This window comes from Jaculus jaculus, chromosome X, assembly GCF_020740685.1.
Source record: "Jaculus jaculus isolate mJacJac1 chromosome X, mJacJac1.mat.Y.cur, whole genome shotgun sequence".
Lineage (NCBI taxonomy): Eukaryota > Metazoa > Chordata > Mammalia > Rodentia > Dipodidae > Jaculus > Jaculus jaculus.
Genome location: NC_059125.1, coordinates 94414063 through 94432737, shown reverse-complemented (window position 1 = coordinate 94432737; position 18675 = coordinate 94414063). Strand labels below are relative to the sequence as shown.

The 18675-nt window shown below is 39.9% G+C and overlaps 1 protein-coding gene across 1 annotated transcript; it reads left to right on the top strand.

Moving 5' to 3' along the window:
• Positions 1-2248: 2248 nt before the first annotated feature.
• Positions 2249-17647, top strand: Xkrx (XK related X-linked). The gene is made up of 3 exons (XM_004668785.2): positions 2249-2595; positions 7210-7478; positions 16902-17647. Exons 1-3 carry the CDS (start codon positions 2258-2260, stop codon positions 17645-17647), a joined length of 1353 nt encoding a protein of 450 aa, XP_004668842.2. The 5' UTR covers positions 2249-2257.
• The last annotated feature ends 1028 nt before the right edge of the window (positions 17648-18675 follow it).

Sequence of the window (18675 nt, the reverse complement as noted above, 5' to 3'; positions counted from 1 at the left end):
AGTATTTTATGTATTTATTTGAGAGAAAGACAGAGAGGAAGAGAAAGAGAGAATGGGTGCACCAGGGCCTCCAGCCACTGCAAACGAACTGCAGATGTATGAGTTCCCTTGTGTATCCTGGAGAATTGAACCAGGATCCTTTGGCTTCACAGGCAAACACATTAGCCGCTAATCCATCTCTCCAGCCTCCTATTCTCCATTCTTTGTAGCTTTATTCTCCAGTGTGGATGACCAAATCATTCTATCCTAGCGAAGTGGATGAGTTGGTCCTCCTTGCAAAGAGGTTGCTATAGCAGCCCCAAGAGTTGCTCTACCATATACCAGTGGTGAAAACCCCTTCTTCCATTTGGAGCCTTACAAGTAATCAGCACTTCTGAAGTTGTTCTCAATAGTCAGCCCTGGAAGAGGAGGTGCCAGCTGCATGGTGGCATGGAATCTGCTTCTGAAGGCATCGACCTTTAGTTGCTGAACCGCTGAGTCTGTCCCTGAATCAGCTCTCAGGAGACAAGGTGACAAACTGAGGGAACTTTGAAAAGCAACACAAATGTCAGGACTTATGACTTTTAATCTTAGCCATCCTTTTTTTGCCTGCTCCTTGGCCTTTGCTCACATAGATTCTTTTCACCGACTTCCTTTGGCAGAAAGAGATTGGCACAGACTCTGTTACATTTATATTATTACCCACAGGCAGATGTTTTCTCTATTTCCCTGGGGCTTAGAATTATGCAAATGAGACATGCAAACAAAAGCTCAGTGCAGTGGGGGAGGATTGTGTTTAAAAATCCAGGCAATTTTAAGAACTCTTTAATAAAGACACCCCTCTCCATCTTTCCTAACAGCTCTTTTGGCTCCTGGGCAGTCTATTTAGAATTTGGCACCTCTTCAGAACCTTTCAACCAAAGACCTGAACGTTTCTTCTAAATATCCTACCCTGGCCTCATTTTGTAAGTGCAGAGATCAAGGTATATGATACGTACTTTCAGTGTCTATGGGCTGGCTTTGTGTTTTGATCTCTGTCTGGCTCATTTTTTCCTTTACAGCAAACAGCTTGCTGGAAAAGGAAACTCTGACCCAATTGCCTCCCAAGTTCCACCTCCTGTGATATTATCTGGAGGGCGATAGGACCTGGGGAGGATCAACCCTGCGGCTAAGGGAGACACACCTGCCTAACCGCGTGGGTTGAGCTAGTGTGGGAGCCAGCCACTTAACTAGCTGTGTAGGGCGGGTAGAATTGGGTGACTACTGCTCCTGGGGAAGAGGAAAGCTGTGGTTCCCTCCCGGATTCCAGGGTCATGGTGAGACATTCTTCTGAAAGCTGTCCCAAGTTCCTTTTTGTAGTGCCTCTTTACCTGGAGCAGCCTGGAAGTCGGGCTTATTTTGTTTAACTGCAGCTGTCCCTCCCACTCGCCGGCAGACACCCCGCCCCAAGCTATCCAGGTGCTTCTGAAGCCAGGGACCTGCAGGCACACCGCACTCTGTGATTCCCTAGCGAGGTGGCTCGTTTGAGAAGCCTCTCCAGACTTTGGGGGATCCTGTTACGCGCACTGTGCTGCTATCCCTGTGGACTGTGTTTGGCGACTGGGTGGAGGTAACTCTTGCCACTGGCCAGGTGATCTCAGGGGCGGGGCTTGGGGCAACAGAGGAGATATTCAGACAACCCTGGATTCCACGCTGGTCCTGAGAGAGCTCCGGTGAGCAGGCGAGCTAATAGCCACAACCTAGCAGTAGGTTGGATATCTGGGCGCCGAACTGAATCTTCCAGGGAACCCCGAGGCTGTGCCTTCTCTGCTGCCCTCGCACAATTCTCCACTGACTTGAGAGGCCACACTAATCAGAAGTCTCCACGAGGAGCTGCTGAGTGTGTAGTGTGCCCGACAGAGTGGCTACACCTGGCTGGGGGATTGTGACTGCAAAAGGAACTGCCAGCAACAACTGTTCTCATGGCTCTTCACACGCCTGGAATGGGAGTCTAGACCCTGTGCTGGGATGCTTGCTTCTACCTTGTCCAAATTTGTTGACCATTGTATTCCTGGGCCAATCAACAGTCCAGTTCAAAGTGGTACTCCTTGGCTCTCCATCCCAGACTCTTATTGGAGTGGAGTCCAGAAGAAAAGGTCTCCTGATCTGACTAGTTGATCTCCACTCAGAGACTCAACCTAATAGAGCCCACTTGACTTATCTTGAACTGGAGGGGATACAGAGCTTTCTTGGGATGGGTTTGGAGGTGCTCTGAACACCACACCACAACAGAACCTCCATGATGGACAGAGTTTATGAAATTCCTGAGGAGCCAAACGTGGATCCGGTACCACCTCTGGAGGAAGATGTCATCCGTGGACCAAACCCACGCTTTACCTTTCCATTTAGTATCCTCTTCTCCACCTTTTTGTACTGTGGGGAGGCTGCTTCTGCCTTGTATATGGTTAGAATTTATCGAAAGAATAATGAAACCTTTTGGATGACATATACCTTTTCCTTCTTTATGTTTTCATCCATTATGGTCCAGTTGACCCTCATTTTTGTCCACAGAGACCTGGCCAAAGATAAACCACTATCATTATTTATGCATCTAATCCTCTTGGGACCTGTTATCAGGTGAGCAGTTTTTAATCTTTCCCCAGCCTCTCCAAATTTGTACAAAGATAAAGCTAATATTTACACTACTGATACTGTGCCTCTAAATCTAATTGATTCTCCCATTTCCTCCCACTCTTGGCTTCCCTGTACTCCATTCAAAAACGTTACGTGGAATCTTCAGTGTTACTGTGATGAACATGTGGCATGTATGTGTTTTAGATCTGTGAATGATATCATCACTAATACTTAATTAGATATTTCTTGCTGACTGGGACCAATAGATGTTGTCACCCAGTGCACTGAGTCTATAACTATAGACTATTTTTTAATAGTGTAGGGAATGAAACCCAGGGCTTTGGGTATGCTGGACAAGTGCTGATCTATTGAGTTACACTCCCTCCCATCCCCCAGAGTGTATGCTTTTAACTCTGCCTTTTAGATGTTCCATAAATTTAATAAAAGTTCCTTGTTGCCTCTGTTCCATCTCACGTTCAGTTTTTATGCCTTGAGTTTCTTGAGCTAGTCTTGATGTAATTTTCAATTCTCCATCAATCTAGTACTCTAGCCCAATGTAGTTCGTTTTTGTCTGTCTGTTCATCAGTCTCTTGTTGATCTCTTTTAATGTTTTTATTTTCAGTAAAATACATAGTATAGGTCAAAGGAAGGCAGTCCATCTCTGTATGCATACAGTAGCAAAGAGGTATAATATTAGGGGCTCCCATTGAGGTTGCCTGGCAGGGATGAGAGCATGCATAGTTGTAAGAAAACAGACATCTGTGTTTGCACTCTCATCTATATGCTATGGTGTTTTCAAGGTAGAGAATTATTGCAAAACTTATGAGGTCAGGAGGAAGGAATGGACTAAGTTTGTCATGACTGAGAGGCAAATATCTTCAGTCAACTAAGAAATATGGGTCACAGTGGATGTTGTAATTGCAATGGGAAGATAGATCATCATTATCTATGAGATTGATTGATGGAATTCTCTCCTTTATTAAATTTATTATCCTCATATGTAATTTCAATTTATCACTTATACATCCATAAAACTGGAAAAATATTTATCAGTATACTTTTCAAAGGAGAGGAGTTGGTTAGAGTTCCATCACAGAAAAATATTGGATGTCTTAACAAAGCAGTTATCTGGATTAAGAGACCTGGAGTCTCATTTTTTCTGCTGCCATTAACTAGTAATATGGTCTGGGTGAAATCTCTGAAGATGCCTTGGGCCACACACAGTTCCCTCTTCAGCAGAATCAATCAATGGATTAGGCTAGAATCCCAAGTTACAAGTTCAAGAGCTCACAGCAGCTAGCTAGATACTCTAAATGAGTGAAATAAGCTAAGTATAATAAACCAACCCCATCTGTGATGATAAATGATTAAAAAAAAAGTCTCAGTGTTCAATAAATGATGGCTAGTAGCTAGCGCTATCACAATTGCACAATTTGCGTAGGGGAGGCAGCCACACCACAGCTCTCATTCATTGTTTGTATCCATGCTGGAATTTAGACCCAGTACTGTCAGATCCCCTAACTTCTCACACATAGCAATCAAACAAGGATTTTATATAAAATTTTACAATTTTGGCAAGTGTCTAAAAGCAAAGAACACAGTATGGGCTATAGTACACCTAGTAGTCAAATATGACTCAGCTTACCATATGCAATTATTATTTTTTTTAGTATTTTGAGGTAGGGTCTCACTATAGCACAGGCTGACCTGGAATTTGCTATGTAGTCTCAGGGAGGCCTTGAACTCACGGCAATCCTCCTCCTACCTCTGCCTTCCGAGTGCTGGGATTAAAGGCATGTGCCACCACCCCTAGCCTCCATATGCAATTTTTGAACCAAGTGATCTAAAGGTCCTTTCCAGTTCTAAGTCTTTCAAATTGTTACAAAAGGAAGATGTCATCTTGAACTTTGAAACAAAGAAGTCATTAGAGGATCAAGAAACCTATTCTTCTTCCCCCTTTAAAATGCATTGTGATAACAGCTGAAGATGTAAATTTCAGCAAGTACAAACCCCTTAGTTTTGACTTCAATTTTTGTGGCCTCCCAAGTTGTTTTGAGCTTGGCAGCTTTATCTAGTATGTTGTTCACTATTTTCTTTTTCATTTTTTTATCAATTAGCTTGTACTATACATGGGTTGAATAGCCTTTATAACCTCAGTTACTTTATGCCCACAGTAGGACAACTAAATTATACACTCACATGATACTCTCTATATGCTTATTTTCAAGGTCAATTATAATTGAGGTGGTAAGAACTTGATTAATGCTATTAAGCACCCAAAGCTGGCTGTAAGCCTGGCTCCCTTACGTGAAATGCAGACATTCTTCTGCAAATGAAGATGTACTCTAGTTTTCTGAGTCACATAAACAAAGTAAACACCCTTACTTAAACCAGTGAATATCCCTAAGAATAGAGGCATAAGCAATGCATTTCAGGTCATTTCACTCCCCCCCCCATATGGTATCTTGGTAAGCAATAGTATTAATGGATTTGAGTTAAAAATCTAAAATCTTTTTTTTTATGGGCCTGCAATCAAAGCAGACTTTTGTCCTTTTTAAATTTTTATTTATTTATTTATTTGAGAGAGACAGACACAGAGAGAAAGACAGATAGAGGGAGAGAGAGAGAATGGGCGCGCCAGGGCTTCCAGCCTCTGCAAACGAACTCCAGACGCATGCGCCCCCTTGTGCATCTGGCTAACGTGGGACCTGGGGAACCGAGCCTCGAACCGGGGTCCTTAGGCTTCACAGGCAAGCGCTTAACCGCTAAGCCATCTCTCCAGCCCAAAAATCTAAAATCTTTTGTTGAAAATACATTTATATATTTTCCCTAACTAGAAAGAAAGTATAGGTGCTGTGCTTTCTTCTTTCTTTCTGTTACTTTTCTTGCCCAGGTCTTAGAGTTTGTCTATAGAAAGTAGCAGTTTTTGCCACACATTATGGAGTGGTACACAATGTCAGGGAGACCCTGTGGTGAATAGAAGCCAATACATATCACAGACCTTCCTGTTAGTATCCAATGCCTAGAAAGCATATCACTCCCTGGGCTTGTCTTTGATCTTTTTCTCTGTTAAACCATTTTCTGTTATCCTTACCTCTGCCATTCCTCACCTGTCTTTTTTATTTTATTCTCATTTTTTCATTTGCTCAGCAAATATTTGTCAAATTCCCGCTGTGTGATAAGGGCTGGAAGCAAGATAAATACAACTGCTTTTGTCAATCTATTGGGAAGACGTCTCAATTTCCACCACAAATATTCTTGTCATAAATAGTCAAGTTTCCATTCATTTCACAGTGAGTAGGAGGAAGTGATAACTTAGGTGTTCTAAAACAAGATGTTCTCATTGCTTTTTCTTCTGTTCACCACATGAGGACTGCTAGGGACTTCTGGTTTATATGGGGGAGATGAAGAGGCACAGCAGGAAATGGGTTTCTATCAATATTTCAAGGGTAATAGGCTCTCATAAGGATGCTTCCCTCTTTGTAAAGGAATAAATAGGTTTATAAGGGAGTTTTCCACAAATAGGTTAAGAGTTACAACAACAGGTGCTTTTTTGATAAAGCAAGGTATAAGAACGCCAATTATGAAATTAAATGCTTTGCTTCAAGGCTGTTTTAATCCAGGAAAGTGTTGTGGAGACCCAGGCCTTTTGGAACCTTCATCGTTCTCTCTAAGCACAATACTTCTTAATACTTTAGTGTTCAAGGTACATTATGTTTTCAATGATAAGCTGCCTTATTTTTTTTTCCTTTTTTTTTTTTGAGGTAGGGTTTCACTGTAGCTCAGGCTGATTTGGAATTCACTTTGTAGTCTCAGGATGGCATTGAACTCATGTCGATTTTCCTACCTCTGCTTCCAAAGTGCTAGGATTAAAGGCATGCACCACCATGCCTTTTATTTTTAAAAATATTTTATTTATTTATTTGAGAGAGAGAGAGAGTTAAAGAAACAAAGGCAGATAAAGAGAGAGAATGGGCACACCAGGGCCTTCAGCCATTGCAAACTCCAGACACATATGCCACATTGTGCATATGGTTTACATGGGCACTAGGGAATTGAACCTGGGTCCTTTGGATTTTCAGGCAAGCACTTTAACCACAAAGCAATCTCTTCAGCAATAATAGGCATTTTAAAGTATTTTTTATTTTATTTATTTGAGAGAGAGAGAGTGAGAAGCAGAGAGAGAGAGAGAATAGGCACACCAGGGTCTCCTGCCACTGCAAACAAACTCCAGATGCATGCGCCCCCTTGTGTATCTGGCTTACAAGGGTCTTGGGGAATTGAACCAGGGTCCTTTGGCTTTGCAGGTAGATGACTTAACTGCTAAGCCATCTCTTAAGCCCCAATAGGCCCATTTTTAATGAGACAAAACAATATATTTTCTTCAAGGAAGAACTTCTATAATGTATTCTTAGGTCAGTAAGTGACCAAACAGAAAAGGAGTTACTTAGATTCATGTACTTATAGAAGACATAGTCAACCCTTTGGTTCATGTGCAATGGGCAAAGAAGAGGAAAGAACAAAAAGTAACACACTTTGTCATGAGTTTTTCCTCTGTTATTACCTCCTTTTTCAGGAAAGTTTTAGTTAAGTTCGCATAATGCTTTACTCCTGCAGATGTTTGGAGGCCATGATTAAATACCTTACACTGTGGAAGAAAGAGGGGCAGGAGGAGCCCTATGTCAGCCTCACCCGAAAGAAGATGCTAATAGATGGCGAGGAGGTCCTGATAGAATGGGAGGTGGGCCACTCCATCCGGACCCTGGCCATGCACCGCAATGCCTACAAACGTATGTCACAGATCCAAGCCTTCCTGGGCTCAGTGCCCCAGCTGACCTATCAGCTCTATGTGACCTTGATCTCTGCAGAGGTACCTCTGAGTAGAGGTGAGTAAGGTTAGGAGAAGGGAGGGCTCTACTTAAACCAAGGGTCTTACAAGTTCAGGCTTGAGCTGTCTAGCATACTGGCTGCTAGCATCATGTAGCCAGTATTTCACTCCCTGAGCTTGTCTTTGATGTAAAAATTTAAAGGAAAATGGCATTAAAATCATTCTTCCTTGGTAATATTGGCAATATTCCAAGTGCTCAATAGCCCTGTGTAGCTAAGTGACTACTGTTTTGGAGTGTACTGATTTAGAACACTTACATCATCCTAGAAAGTTCTGTTGAGCCCCACAAGTAGTTGAAGAACCTTCTATATTTCATAAACTGAGGTAAACTATTTAAATGAAAAGTGTCACAGATAAACTTTATCTGGTCCCAGAATAACTAGTAACTGGCACCAGTCAGTATGGTATTTTCTCTTGTCAAGAGGGTTCAAATTATACTAGTAGTTGTTAGAGATAACCACCTTTAGACAAGGGCTTCCCAGGCATATGGGGAAGTTCTTAATTTTTTATTTGGTTGGTTGGTGGAGGTTGAGACAGATTCTTAATTTATATTCCAATCTGGACTAGTACTCCTGGCAATTCTCCAAAGTGTTGGGATTTACATGCATGAGCCACCATGCTAGGCTTAGGAGGTTCTTTGTAAACTTTTCTTCCTTCCCCAGACATGAATCAACCCCAGAGTGTGGGGAGGTCAGGAATCTGCATTTTTTAAAATAAAATGTGTCTTAGTCGATTCTCATCAGCCTCATTAGGGAATCACAGAAGTAATCATTCCTTCTATGTCATTTGAGAGAAACAATAGGGATGTTTGAGGAACTCTGGTGAGAGCCAGGCCTGATTCAATTTCTGACCTTCTCTGTGATCTTTGGAGGAAGTTACAAAGAGTCACTGCCATAATTTTCCCCCTTGTAAAGGCTGCATGTCAAGATGAGTAAGACCTCTAGTAGAGGATGAAATGTGAGTTAATGTGTTCAAAGTCAAGATAAAGTACTAATGAGTTTTAACAGCCTAAGGTTTGCTTCATCTGTTTGGCCTGTTTTAGATATCTGTACAGCTTTGGACCACTTTGTTATTAATAAGTGCTGACCATGCTTGGAAAAATTACTATCTCAAATAAATGCAAGGGAGAAATTTGTTTTGTTTTCTCCAGTAAGAATTGTTTATGGGGCTACAAGTTGGCTCATTAGGTAAGAGCACTTGCTCTGCAAGCATGAATGCCTGAGAGGGCCTGATTTGCCCTGAATTCAATTGCTCAGTGCCCACATAAACAGCTGGGTGAAGCAATGCATACCTGTAACCTCAGTCCTGTGGAGAATGGAGACTTGAAATTAGCTGACCCAGACTGGGTCCAAAATAGTACTTCTGTGCTCAGTAAGAAACTCATCTCAAGGAAACAAAGGGCAAGAGCAATATAGAGGATACTTGGTGTTCTCCCTTGGCCTTTGCCTGTGTATGTACAGAGTGCATTGCATCTACACACACACAAACACATACATACCAGTACACATATTATATGTAGAGTAAAAGAATTGTTTATGAAGTTCTATTGGTCTTGAAGCTTTTTGAGTAAATAGAAATAATAGTACCTAAAGGAGAAAACTACCTGGCAATGATACTTTTCTTCCTGAGAATTTTGAGTTATGAAATTATCTAATTAAAATATGTATATAGCAGGCTGGAGAGATGGCTCAGGGGTTAATGTGCTTTCCTGCAGAGGTTATGACCAAGGTTTGACTCTCAGTACCCACATAATTCCAGATGCACAAAGTGGCACCGGGATCTGGAGTTGGTTTTCAGTGGCTAGAGGCACTGGTACGTCCTATTCTCATTCTCTTGGACTTTCTCTCTCTCTCTTTCTCTGTGTGTATGTGTGTGTCTAGCTGCCTGTGTCTCTCTGATTGCAAACAAATAAATAAAATAATTAAAAGAAAATATGCATACATCAACAAGAAAAAGAAAGCCAATTGCTTAACATGAAACAAGTCATCTCTATCACATCTATCAGGGCCCAGGGAATATGACAGAGGAAGTGGTAGATCAAATATGACTGCTGCTCTCATGGCTAGCCTGAGAACCTACTTCAAGGAGGTGGTGGTAGACATTGAAGAGACTCAAAACTCATCAAAGCAGAAAATTAGAGGCTACTGAGAGCTCAACAATAAAGAAGACTTACACCCACTCCAAGGCTCAGGGAACATTGTAGAAGGGGAAGGGTAGAATAAATATAAGAGCCACAGGGCGGGAAGGTATATTCTGAATCATTGTCCCCACTCCTCAAAGACTGGTACATTCATGACCCCACATTGAATACCAATAACTCCACTGGAGAGGGCCCTAAATGAAATGGAGCTATAGGACAGGGAACATAATAGTGTAACTTGATTGGAATATGACCAATTTGTAATATCCTCATATATTAAGGTTCTCAACAAAAATGAAGAAAAATATGCATATATGATAAACAGCATATATACAAATTGGTTTATTCATAGAGTATTGTATATGTACAGAAAATTTCTGAAAGTTATAAAAGAAATGACCTCCAGTGGGATCCAGCAGCACTCTGCATTTGCAAGGCCTATCCATATTGTAGCATGTCTCAGTACACTCCATTCTTTGTTTTTCTTGTTCTTGTTTTTCAGAGTAGGGTCTCACTCTAGCCCAAGCTGAACTGCAATTCACTATGTAGTCTCAGGCTTGCTTTGAACTCAAAGCCATCCATCTACCTCTGTCTCCAAGTGCTGGGATTAAAGGTGTGTGCCACCATGCCCAGTTAGTTCTTATATTTAAATTATAAACATCAGGTGTTCTCTTGGCATGAATTCAAAACCACACAGAATAGATACAAAATATGAAGTATAATCTCCCAATTTCTGTTAATCATTGAGTATGTATCTTTCTAGACTTCTTACTGTATAAACATACTGCGCTGGGGATGTAGCACCGTGGTAGAATCCAGTCTGGCATGTAGCAAGGTTTTGGGTTAAATCTCCACTGCAGAAAAAAATGTACATATAATGTATATATTACACATTTCACCCTGTGATTCAATATGTGAAACATTCTGTTCAGCAACATGTCTTTTACAAAAATATGCTGATGCTTATTTTCAACTGTTATTTATATATACATACATCTATAAATGTGCAAAGTATATTTCCCTCATATGAAATGGACCATTCTTCATTTCCATTATTTTCTTTTGGTAAGATTAGTTTTTTTCAAAGCTTTCATACAAAAGAAGTTTTTTTATGATTACAAACTATGATATTGTTAACATCTTTGTATGTACCTGTGTTAACTAAATGAGACTTTGTAAAATTGTTGGGTGAAAAGAAATGCATGGTTAGAATTTTATTGATGCCACCCTATAACCATCTTAAAATGTTGTATGAATTTATACTCCTACCCACAATATGTGAATGTATCTGATTATTCATCATCTCAAACTTCTGGCTTTTAAAATAATTTGATGTCTTAGCTGGCTGAGGTGGCTCATTCCTATAATCCCAGCACTCAGGAGGCTGAGATAGGAGGATTGCAGTGAGTTTGAAGCCAGTTTGTGGCTACAGGTCAGCCTAGGCTAGAGTAAGACCCTACTTCAAAAAACGTGATTTAGTTGTGAGTGAAGCTGAGTATGGTTTCATGTTTTATCATTGTCTGTGTTCTGTGACTTGATTACTTACATATCTACTCACTCTTTCTAGCAAGCTATTTTTGGTATTAATTTGTAGGTGCTATTTACTTATTCTGGCCACTAATCCTTTCTTTGCTATGTATGTTTATACATGTAATCATTTCTATAAATTCTGTGTATATATACACATTTTAAATTTGCATGTATAGTATATCATATATGTATTGGGTGTGCAATAACTATACCTAAATACATAGTATATTTCTATTATCATCTTATATTCTGAAGTATTAGGTTTTTACATATTCTCTCTTTCTTGCTTGTAGACTTCTGTGCCTTGTTTTTGTTCCCCTCACCAATAAGCAACATTCACAAAAGTATAAGCGTTTCGTTGAAATTATGATTTGGATTTCCTTAAACTAATGAGGCTATGGAATTCTTACATAATTAATTTGTTTCATATTAGAAGATGGTATTCTTCAATTTATTAAACATTTTGAAATATACCACAGAAAAATTTAACACAGTTTGTTTCCTATAGATTTTGCACATTTTTGTAAGTATTATTTCTAAGTGTTATTTCCATTTTTAAATAACCTTTTATAAATCTTGCTAAGTGCCAAGATAAACCTAATTACTATACTTTTTGAGGTAGGGAGATGAATAGGAGAAGGAATACAGAAATTAGGAAATACTATGTACTGCAGTTATTTCTCTAAGTGCATTACAGGCAATTATTTCATTTCATTTTCACAACAACTCCACAAGGTTAATATTATCCCCATTTCATGAAAGAGGAAATAGACAATGTAAATCTCCCCAAAGTTCCCTAAGTAGTGGCTGGATGGGAATTGAGTGCTGCTTCCTGGGCCCATGTTTCCAAACATAGTGACATCTTGATCTCTATAATATGAGTTTATTTGCAGGGAGGCAGATGGAAACTGTTTTGACATTTATTGAAAGCATCAGGTTCTCTTCTATGAAACTACTATTAGTCAGCGAGCTCCAATTTGAGAGAAGGCATTGCCCACTTGGCTAGATGTACATTTTGTTGTCCTTAACTCTAAAGAGCATCAACTGTTTACAAAAAGGACAAAGAACAGTTTTGAAAGCCAAGAGCAGCCACAGCAGCTGGGATTGGTGGCCAGAGCCTTTAATTCTAGCAGAAGCAGTGAGAGGAGGATCCTAGGAGGATCGCTGTGAGTTCGAGGACAGCCTGGGCTAGAGTAAGACCTTACCTCACAAAACAAACAAACAAACAATACAATATCTAAAAGCAGCTACTTCACCATTTACTCTTTGAGATACTAATACTCTGCTTATATAGCTGAAAAAAAGGTCTTTAGAAACAGAGCTATGCTTTCATTTATTATTTCATGGGGAAGACTGCCATTTTCTTAAGGTTAAGTTGACATGCATCTCCATGGCTCTAGTTTCCTAGGAAATACTGCTTTCATAGGAATGAAAAGCTCCAGCTTTTCTTCTGGATGAATATTGCTCAGACCTCCCACTTTCCTTGAGAGCTCCAGATATTTCAGTATTAATTTTCATAATCAGTACCATTTGATATAAAGGGAGAAAAGGAAAGGGTCACTTTAGTGTCTATATGTGAGATTTAATTAGAGTAAGGCATTCTGGCCCTTCTGTGCTCCTAGAATAATGTATAGCGTTACAGAGGTCAAGGTTCAAGAAATAGTGCTTTTCAAGGTAGTGCATGCATCTGGAGTTTGTTTGCAACAGCTGGAGGCCCTAGCATGCCCATCCTCTCTCTCTCTCAAATAAATAAATAAAAATAAATATTTTAAAAAAAAAGAAAAGAAATAGTGCTTTTAACATTTTTAGAACACTCTACTAGAAGTTCAGAGATTCTTTAATTTTACTAAAGTGTCAATGTGATAAATTATTATTACTGATCACAAACATAAATTTATATTTTGAGTTTATAATATTAGTGAATTGGTATATTAAGGCACATAAATATTCAATTATTGCCACAAGCTTCTACATAGCTGATTCAGGGATTTCAATCCTAAGTATCTATGGTGCCTCTCTACTCAGAAATCTTCATTATTCCACAAACATTTGTCAAGTACTTACTCTATTTCAGGCAGTATGTTATACTGTGAGGATATAGTAGTGAGCAAAATAGATATGGTCCTTTCTTCATGGAATTTCTAATATATTTTAACACATAACATTTTTTATTATTGACAATGTCCATAATTATAGACAATAAACCATGGTAATTCCCTCCCCCTCACATTCCCCTTCATAACTCCACTCTCTATCAGATCCCCTCCCCCTCTCAATCAGTCTCTCTTTAATTTTGATGTCATCATCTTTTCCTCCTATTACAACGATCTTATGTAGGTAGTGCCAGGCAGTGTAAGGTCATGGATATCCAGGCCATTTTGTATCTGGGAGAGTGTATTGTAAGGAGTCCTACTCTTTGGCTGTTCTGTTCTTTCCACCACCTCTTCCACAGTGGGCCCTGAGCCTTGGAAGGTGTGATAGAGATGTCTCAGTGCTGAGCACTCCTCTACCACTTTTTCTCAGCACGACAGTTCCTTTTGAGTCATCTCAGAGATTACCACCATCTGAAAAGAGAAGCTTCTCTAACCAAACATGAGAATAGCATTAATATATGGGTATGAATGTTAAGAAAAGTGCTTACTAGGCAGTTTGGTTAGCATAATCTATGCATTTAACCAGACACAAGCAGACATTAAATCCCCAGGGCTCATGACTTCCCCCATCATAGGTTTTCAGTATCAGGCAGGTATTTCCTCCTGTGGAACAGGCCTCCAGTCCAATTAGAGAGCAGTTGGTTTTCCCCATCCCATTATTGAACCTGTTAGCTCATTTGGTCTGGCTGGCCAAACTTAAGGCTTGCAGTGTCCTCTGTTGTTTATGTCCAGTGGTGATTTCTCTCTCTCTCCTGCATGTAGCATAGCTTTTTCTAGCCTTATGTCAGCTTTTCTGCATGGAGGAGGAGTTCAGCTCAGGTCCAGCAAGATTTCTCAGTGACTTTGCAACCCAAGCATGTGGAGTCTTCAGCAATAGGGTCTTACCATCTATTCCTGATGAGAAACCAAGTACATTGGCAATAATTCTTATTTAATAATTAAATTTAATAATTTCTGGGGGTTATCAGGGAACTCCCTGGCCAACAACTTACTGGAACTCCCATCCCTGGCACTGTAAATTTTCTAATAACAATCTATGGCATCTGGATGTGTCATTGTCCAAAAAAGCCAGTTTTCATATGACTTATTCATACCCTCTTAGATTTTGATTAACCTCCTACCCAATGTATAACATTTTAAAAGCACACACTAACAAGATTAGTTCCTTGAAGAAGATATCAAAGACAAGACTTCAATTAAAAAGGCCATTCTCTATAAATGTGCTATGATTGGATACTTTCACACAGTTTTCCTTCCTCATTTACTGTTTTCTCAGAAGGATGTTCTAGCATGTCTGTCCAATCCCTGTGCATGTATTCTGCTCATGTTAGTAACTTCTCAGTGTTGACTCTAAGTCCTATTCCTTTTTAAGTTTATTTTATGTTTCTAGGGTTATTAAACTATTGCATTATATTCTATCAGAAATTTCTAAATTAACAATTTTGAAAAATAGAGTAACATAGAAGGATATGCTTATTATTTCCTTATTTTTTCAGTGCTACAGATTGAATTCAGGGGCTTTGTACCAGTACTCTGCCATATACTCAGCCCAAAAAATTTTAAAAATGATATAAACCCCATCACACAAAGGGAGATATTTTGGTTTATTTCTTTCCATTTTCTTTTTGCATATGTTATTTTTCTTTATTCTATAAATTTTAGGTCTGCAGAGCAATTTTTTTCTTATTTATTTATTTATTTATTTACTTACTTACTTACTTGAGAGAAAGACAGAGAATGGACCATGGCCTCTAGCTACTGCAAACGAACTCCAGATGCTTGTGCCACCTTGAGCATCTGGTTTACTTGGGTTTTGGAGAGCTGAACCTTGGTTCTTTGGCTTTGCAGGGAAGCACCTTAACCACTATCTCTCCAGCCCTACAGTGCATTAAAAAAAATTATTTGCAAGGAGAGAGAGAGAAAGAGAGGAAGGGGTGGGGAATAAACGGGCACACCAGGGCCTCTTGCCACTGCAAACTAACTCCAGATGCATGTGCCACTTTGTTCATCTGGCTTTACATAGGTGCTCAGGAATGGAATCCATGCTGTCAGATTTTGCAAGCAAGTACCGTAACTGCTGAGCTATCTCTTTATCTCCAGTGTGATGTTTCTTTTTTCAAAGTAGGGTCTCACTCTATCCTTGGCTGACCTGGAATTCACTGGCCTCAGGTTTGCCTCAAGCTCATGGCCTCACTGCAATCCTGCTACCACTGCCTCCCAAGTGCTGACACTAAAGGTGTGTGCGACCATGTTTGACAAGTTCAGTGTTTTGATATACATATACCTTATGAAATGATTACCACAACTGATCAAATTGATATATTCACTGCTTCACCTAATAACCATTTGTGTATGTGAACACATAAGATCTACTCTTTGAGAAAATTATAAGGATAAAATACATTAGCAAGCTATACATTACAGCTCCTAACTTATTTATGTTGTAAGTGAAAGTTTGTACACTTTGACCAAAATCACGTTTCCTTCAACCCTCAACCCTTAGAAACCACTATCCTGTTTCTTTGAGTTCAACTTTTTAAGACTCCATATATAAATGAAATAATAAAACACTTATCTTTCCGAGTCTGGCTCATTAATTTAGCATAATGTCCTCAAGGCTTATCCATATTGTTACAATGACAGGATTTCCTACATTTTATTGCTAGGTGATATTACATTGTATATATACATCACATTTTCTTTACCACTTCTTCCATCAACAGACATTTAGGTTGTTTCCATATCCTAGCTGCTGTGGATAATGCTACAGTGATCATAGGAGTGCAAATACTCTTTGAGATCCTGACTTCCTTTCTTGTGGGTATGTTCCCAGTACTGGAATTGCTGGATTATCAGTTCTATTTTTAATATTTTATTTGTGTATTTATTTATATGTGTGTGTGTGTGAGAGAGAGAGAGAGACAGAGAGAGAGAGAGAGAGAGAACAAGCAAACATGCACATGGGTGCACCACGGCCTCCTGCCATTGCAAGTGAACTCCAGAAAAAAATGTGACACGTTGTGTGCCTGGCTTTATGTGGGCACTTGGAAATCAAACCTAGGGTGTCAGGCTTGCAAGCAAACACCTTTAAATTCTGAGCCATCTTGCCAGCCTCTACTTTTTTTTAAAGTTACTTTCATGCTCTTCTCCATAATAGCCATATCAATTCATATTCCCACCAAAAGTGTTTAAGAGTTTCCTTGTCTTCATTTCATTATCAGCATTTTTAAAATGATGGTCATCCTGACAGTTATGAGGTAATACCTGATTGTGATTTTTTTTTGCAATATAGGGGATGAAATTCAGGACCTTAAGCATGCTACAGTGTTCTGCCACTGAGCCCTGCCCCCAGCCATCACTCTGATTTTCATTTTCATTTTTGTAATGATTAATGATATTGAACATCTTTTTATATATTGGTGAGGCATTTACATTTCTTTGTATAAATGTGTTTATTCAGGTGTATGCTATATATATATATATGTTTACTCTTAACTTTGGCTACTGAGTCCTACCTGCCCCCTCTCTGGGCCTTTGCTTCCGAGTACACTACCAGCATCTGACTGATTGCCAATTTTTCTTGTTCCTTATTTTACAGCTGTACTAATGGTCTTTTCCCTGATATCTGTCACCTATGGGGCTACCCTTTGCAACATGTTGGCTATCCAGATCAAGTATGATGATTACAAGATTCGGCTTGGGCCACTGGAAGTCCTTTGCATCACCATCTGGAGGACATTAGAGATCACTTCCCGCCTCATGATTCTGGTGCTCTTCTCAGCCACTTTGAAGTTAAAAGCTGTTCCCTTCTTAGTGCTGAACTTCCTGATCATCCTCTTTGAGCCTTGGGTTAAATTCTGGAGGAGTGGTGCCCAGATGCCAAACAATATTGAGAAAAATTTCAGCCGTGTCGGCACTCTGGTGGTGTTGATTTCAGTCACCATCCTCTATGCTGGCATTAACTTCTCTTGCTGGTCAGCCTTGCAGTTGAGACTGGCAGACAGAGATCTTGTTGACAAAGGTCAAAACTGGGGACATATGGGCCTGCACTATAGTGTGCGGTTGGTAGAGAATGTGATCATGGTCTTGGTTTTTAAGTTCTTTGGAGTCAAAGTGTTACTGAATTACTGTCATTCCTTGATTGCCTTGCAGCTTATCATTGCGTATCTTATTTCCATTGGCTTCATGCTCCTGTTTTTCCAGTATTTGCACCCATTGCGCTCACTCTTCACCCATAATGTAGTGGACTACCTCCACTGTGTCTGCTGCCACCGGCACCATCAAGGAAGGTCTGAAAATTCAGAGCCATCCTGTGAGACTGAAACAAGACAAAGTATGGTCTGATTCTATCTTCTGGATATTATGGGGTGAGTCGGGTCTCATCAAGAGCAACTGTGAAATTGAAGGAGAGGAGGAGCTATACCAGAACATGTTCTCGCATTTTCTGGTAAGCCTGTTAGAAGAATGATCTCCAAGTAGGTTTTTAAATTGACTGCTATGTTTGGAAACCAGAAGTATTCACTGTTTAGTGGGAGAGTCAGAAATTCTGGTAATCCCCCCTCCTACCCAAGTCTGTTGGAATAACTTACTTCCAAGTACTTCAAGGCCTGTGGATTTCCATTTTTGCTCATTTGTATGAGGCATTGCTGAGCTTCCCTGGTCTGAACTGAAACCTCAGAACTCCCACAAAATACATCCCAACTGATCAAAGGATGGGATAGCTTACTATCTATAGGCACTGCCCAGAAGCTATTGTGAAACCTTTAACTGTGAGGGTGACTGGAGTGTTTTATTTCTAATGAGAAGCTATTGCTACAAAGAAAATTCAAACTATTAAAAGAGCTACTCCTAAAATTAGCTAACTCCCCATTATGATTTTACTAATGGTCATTCAGCACAAACCTCTTTTTTCAGCAATCCCGAGGAAGAGTGTAGAGTAGAATCCCTTCAGGTCATAAACCCGAATGACTGTCTTTGTGACAAGGTTTCATGTACCCCAGGTTGGGCTCATACTTGCTATGTAGCCAAGGATGACCTGGAACTTCTGATTTCCTGCTTCTACCTCCCGAGTTCTAGGATTACAGGCATGTGACACTACGCCTGGTTCATGTGATACTGGAGCTCAAACCCAGGCCTTCATGCCTATTAGGCAAGCACTCTACCAATTAAGTTACTGTTCTCAGGGAACTGCGTAGGCCTCCAGCTTGTCAAGTGGGATGTTTCAGTGAAGTCTTTCACTCAGTGCCTGATGAACAGGGATGCCCTCCAACTTTTCCAACCCAGCTTTCCTGTGTTCTTAGAATTTTATTATTTTGTGTCAACCTCAGAAAAGCTGGACTGTAACTGAAAATGTTTCTGATCTGAGAAAGAAA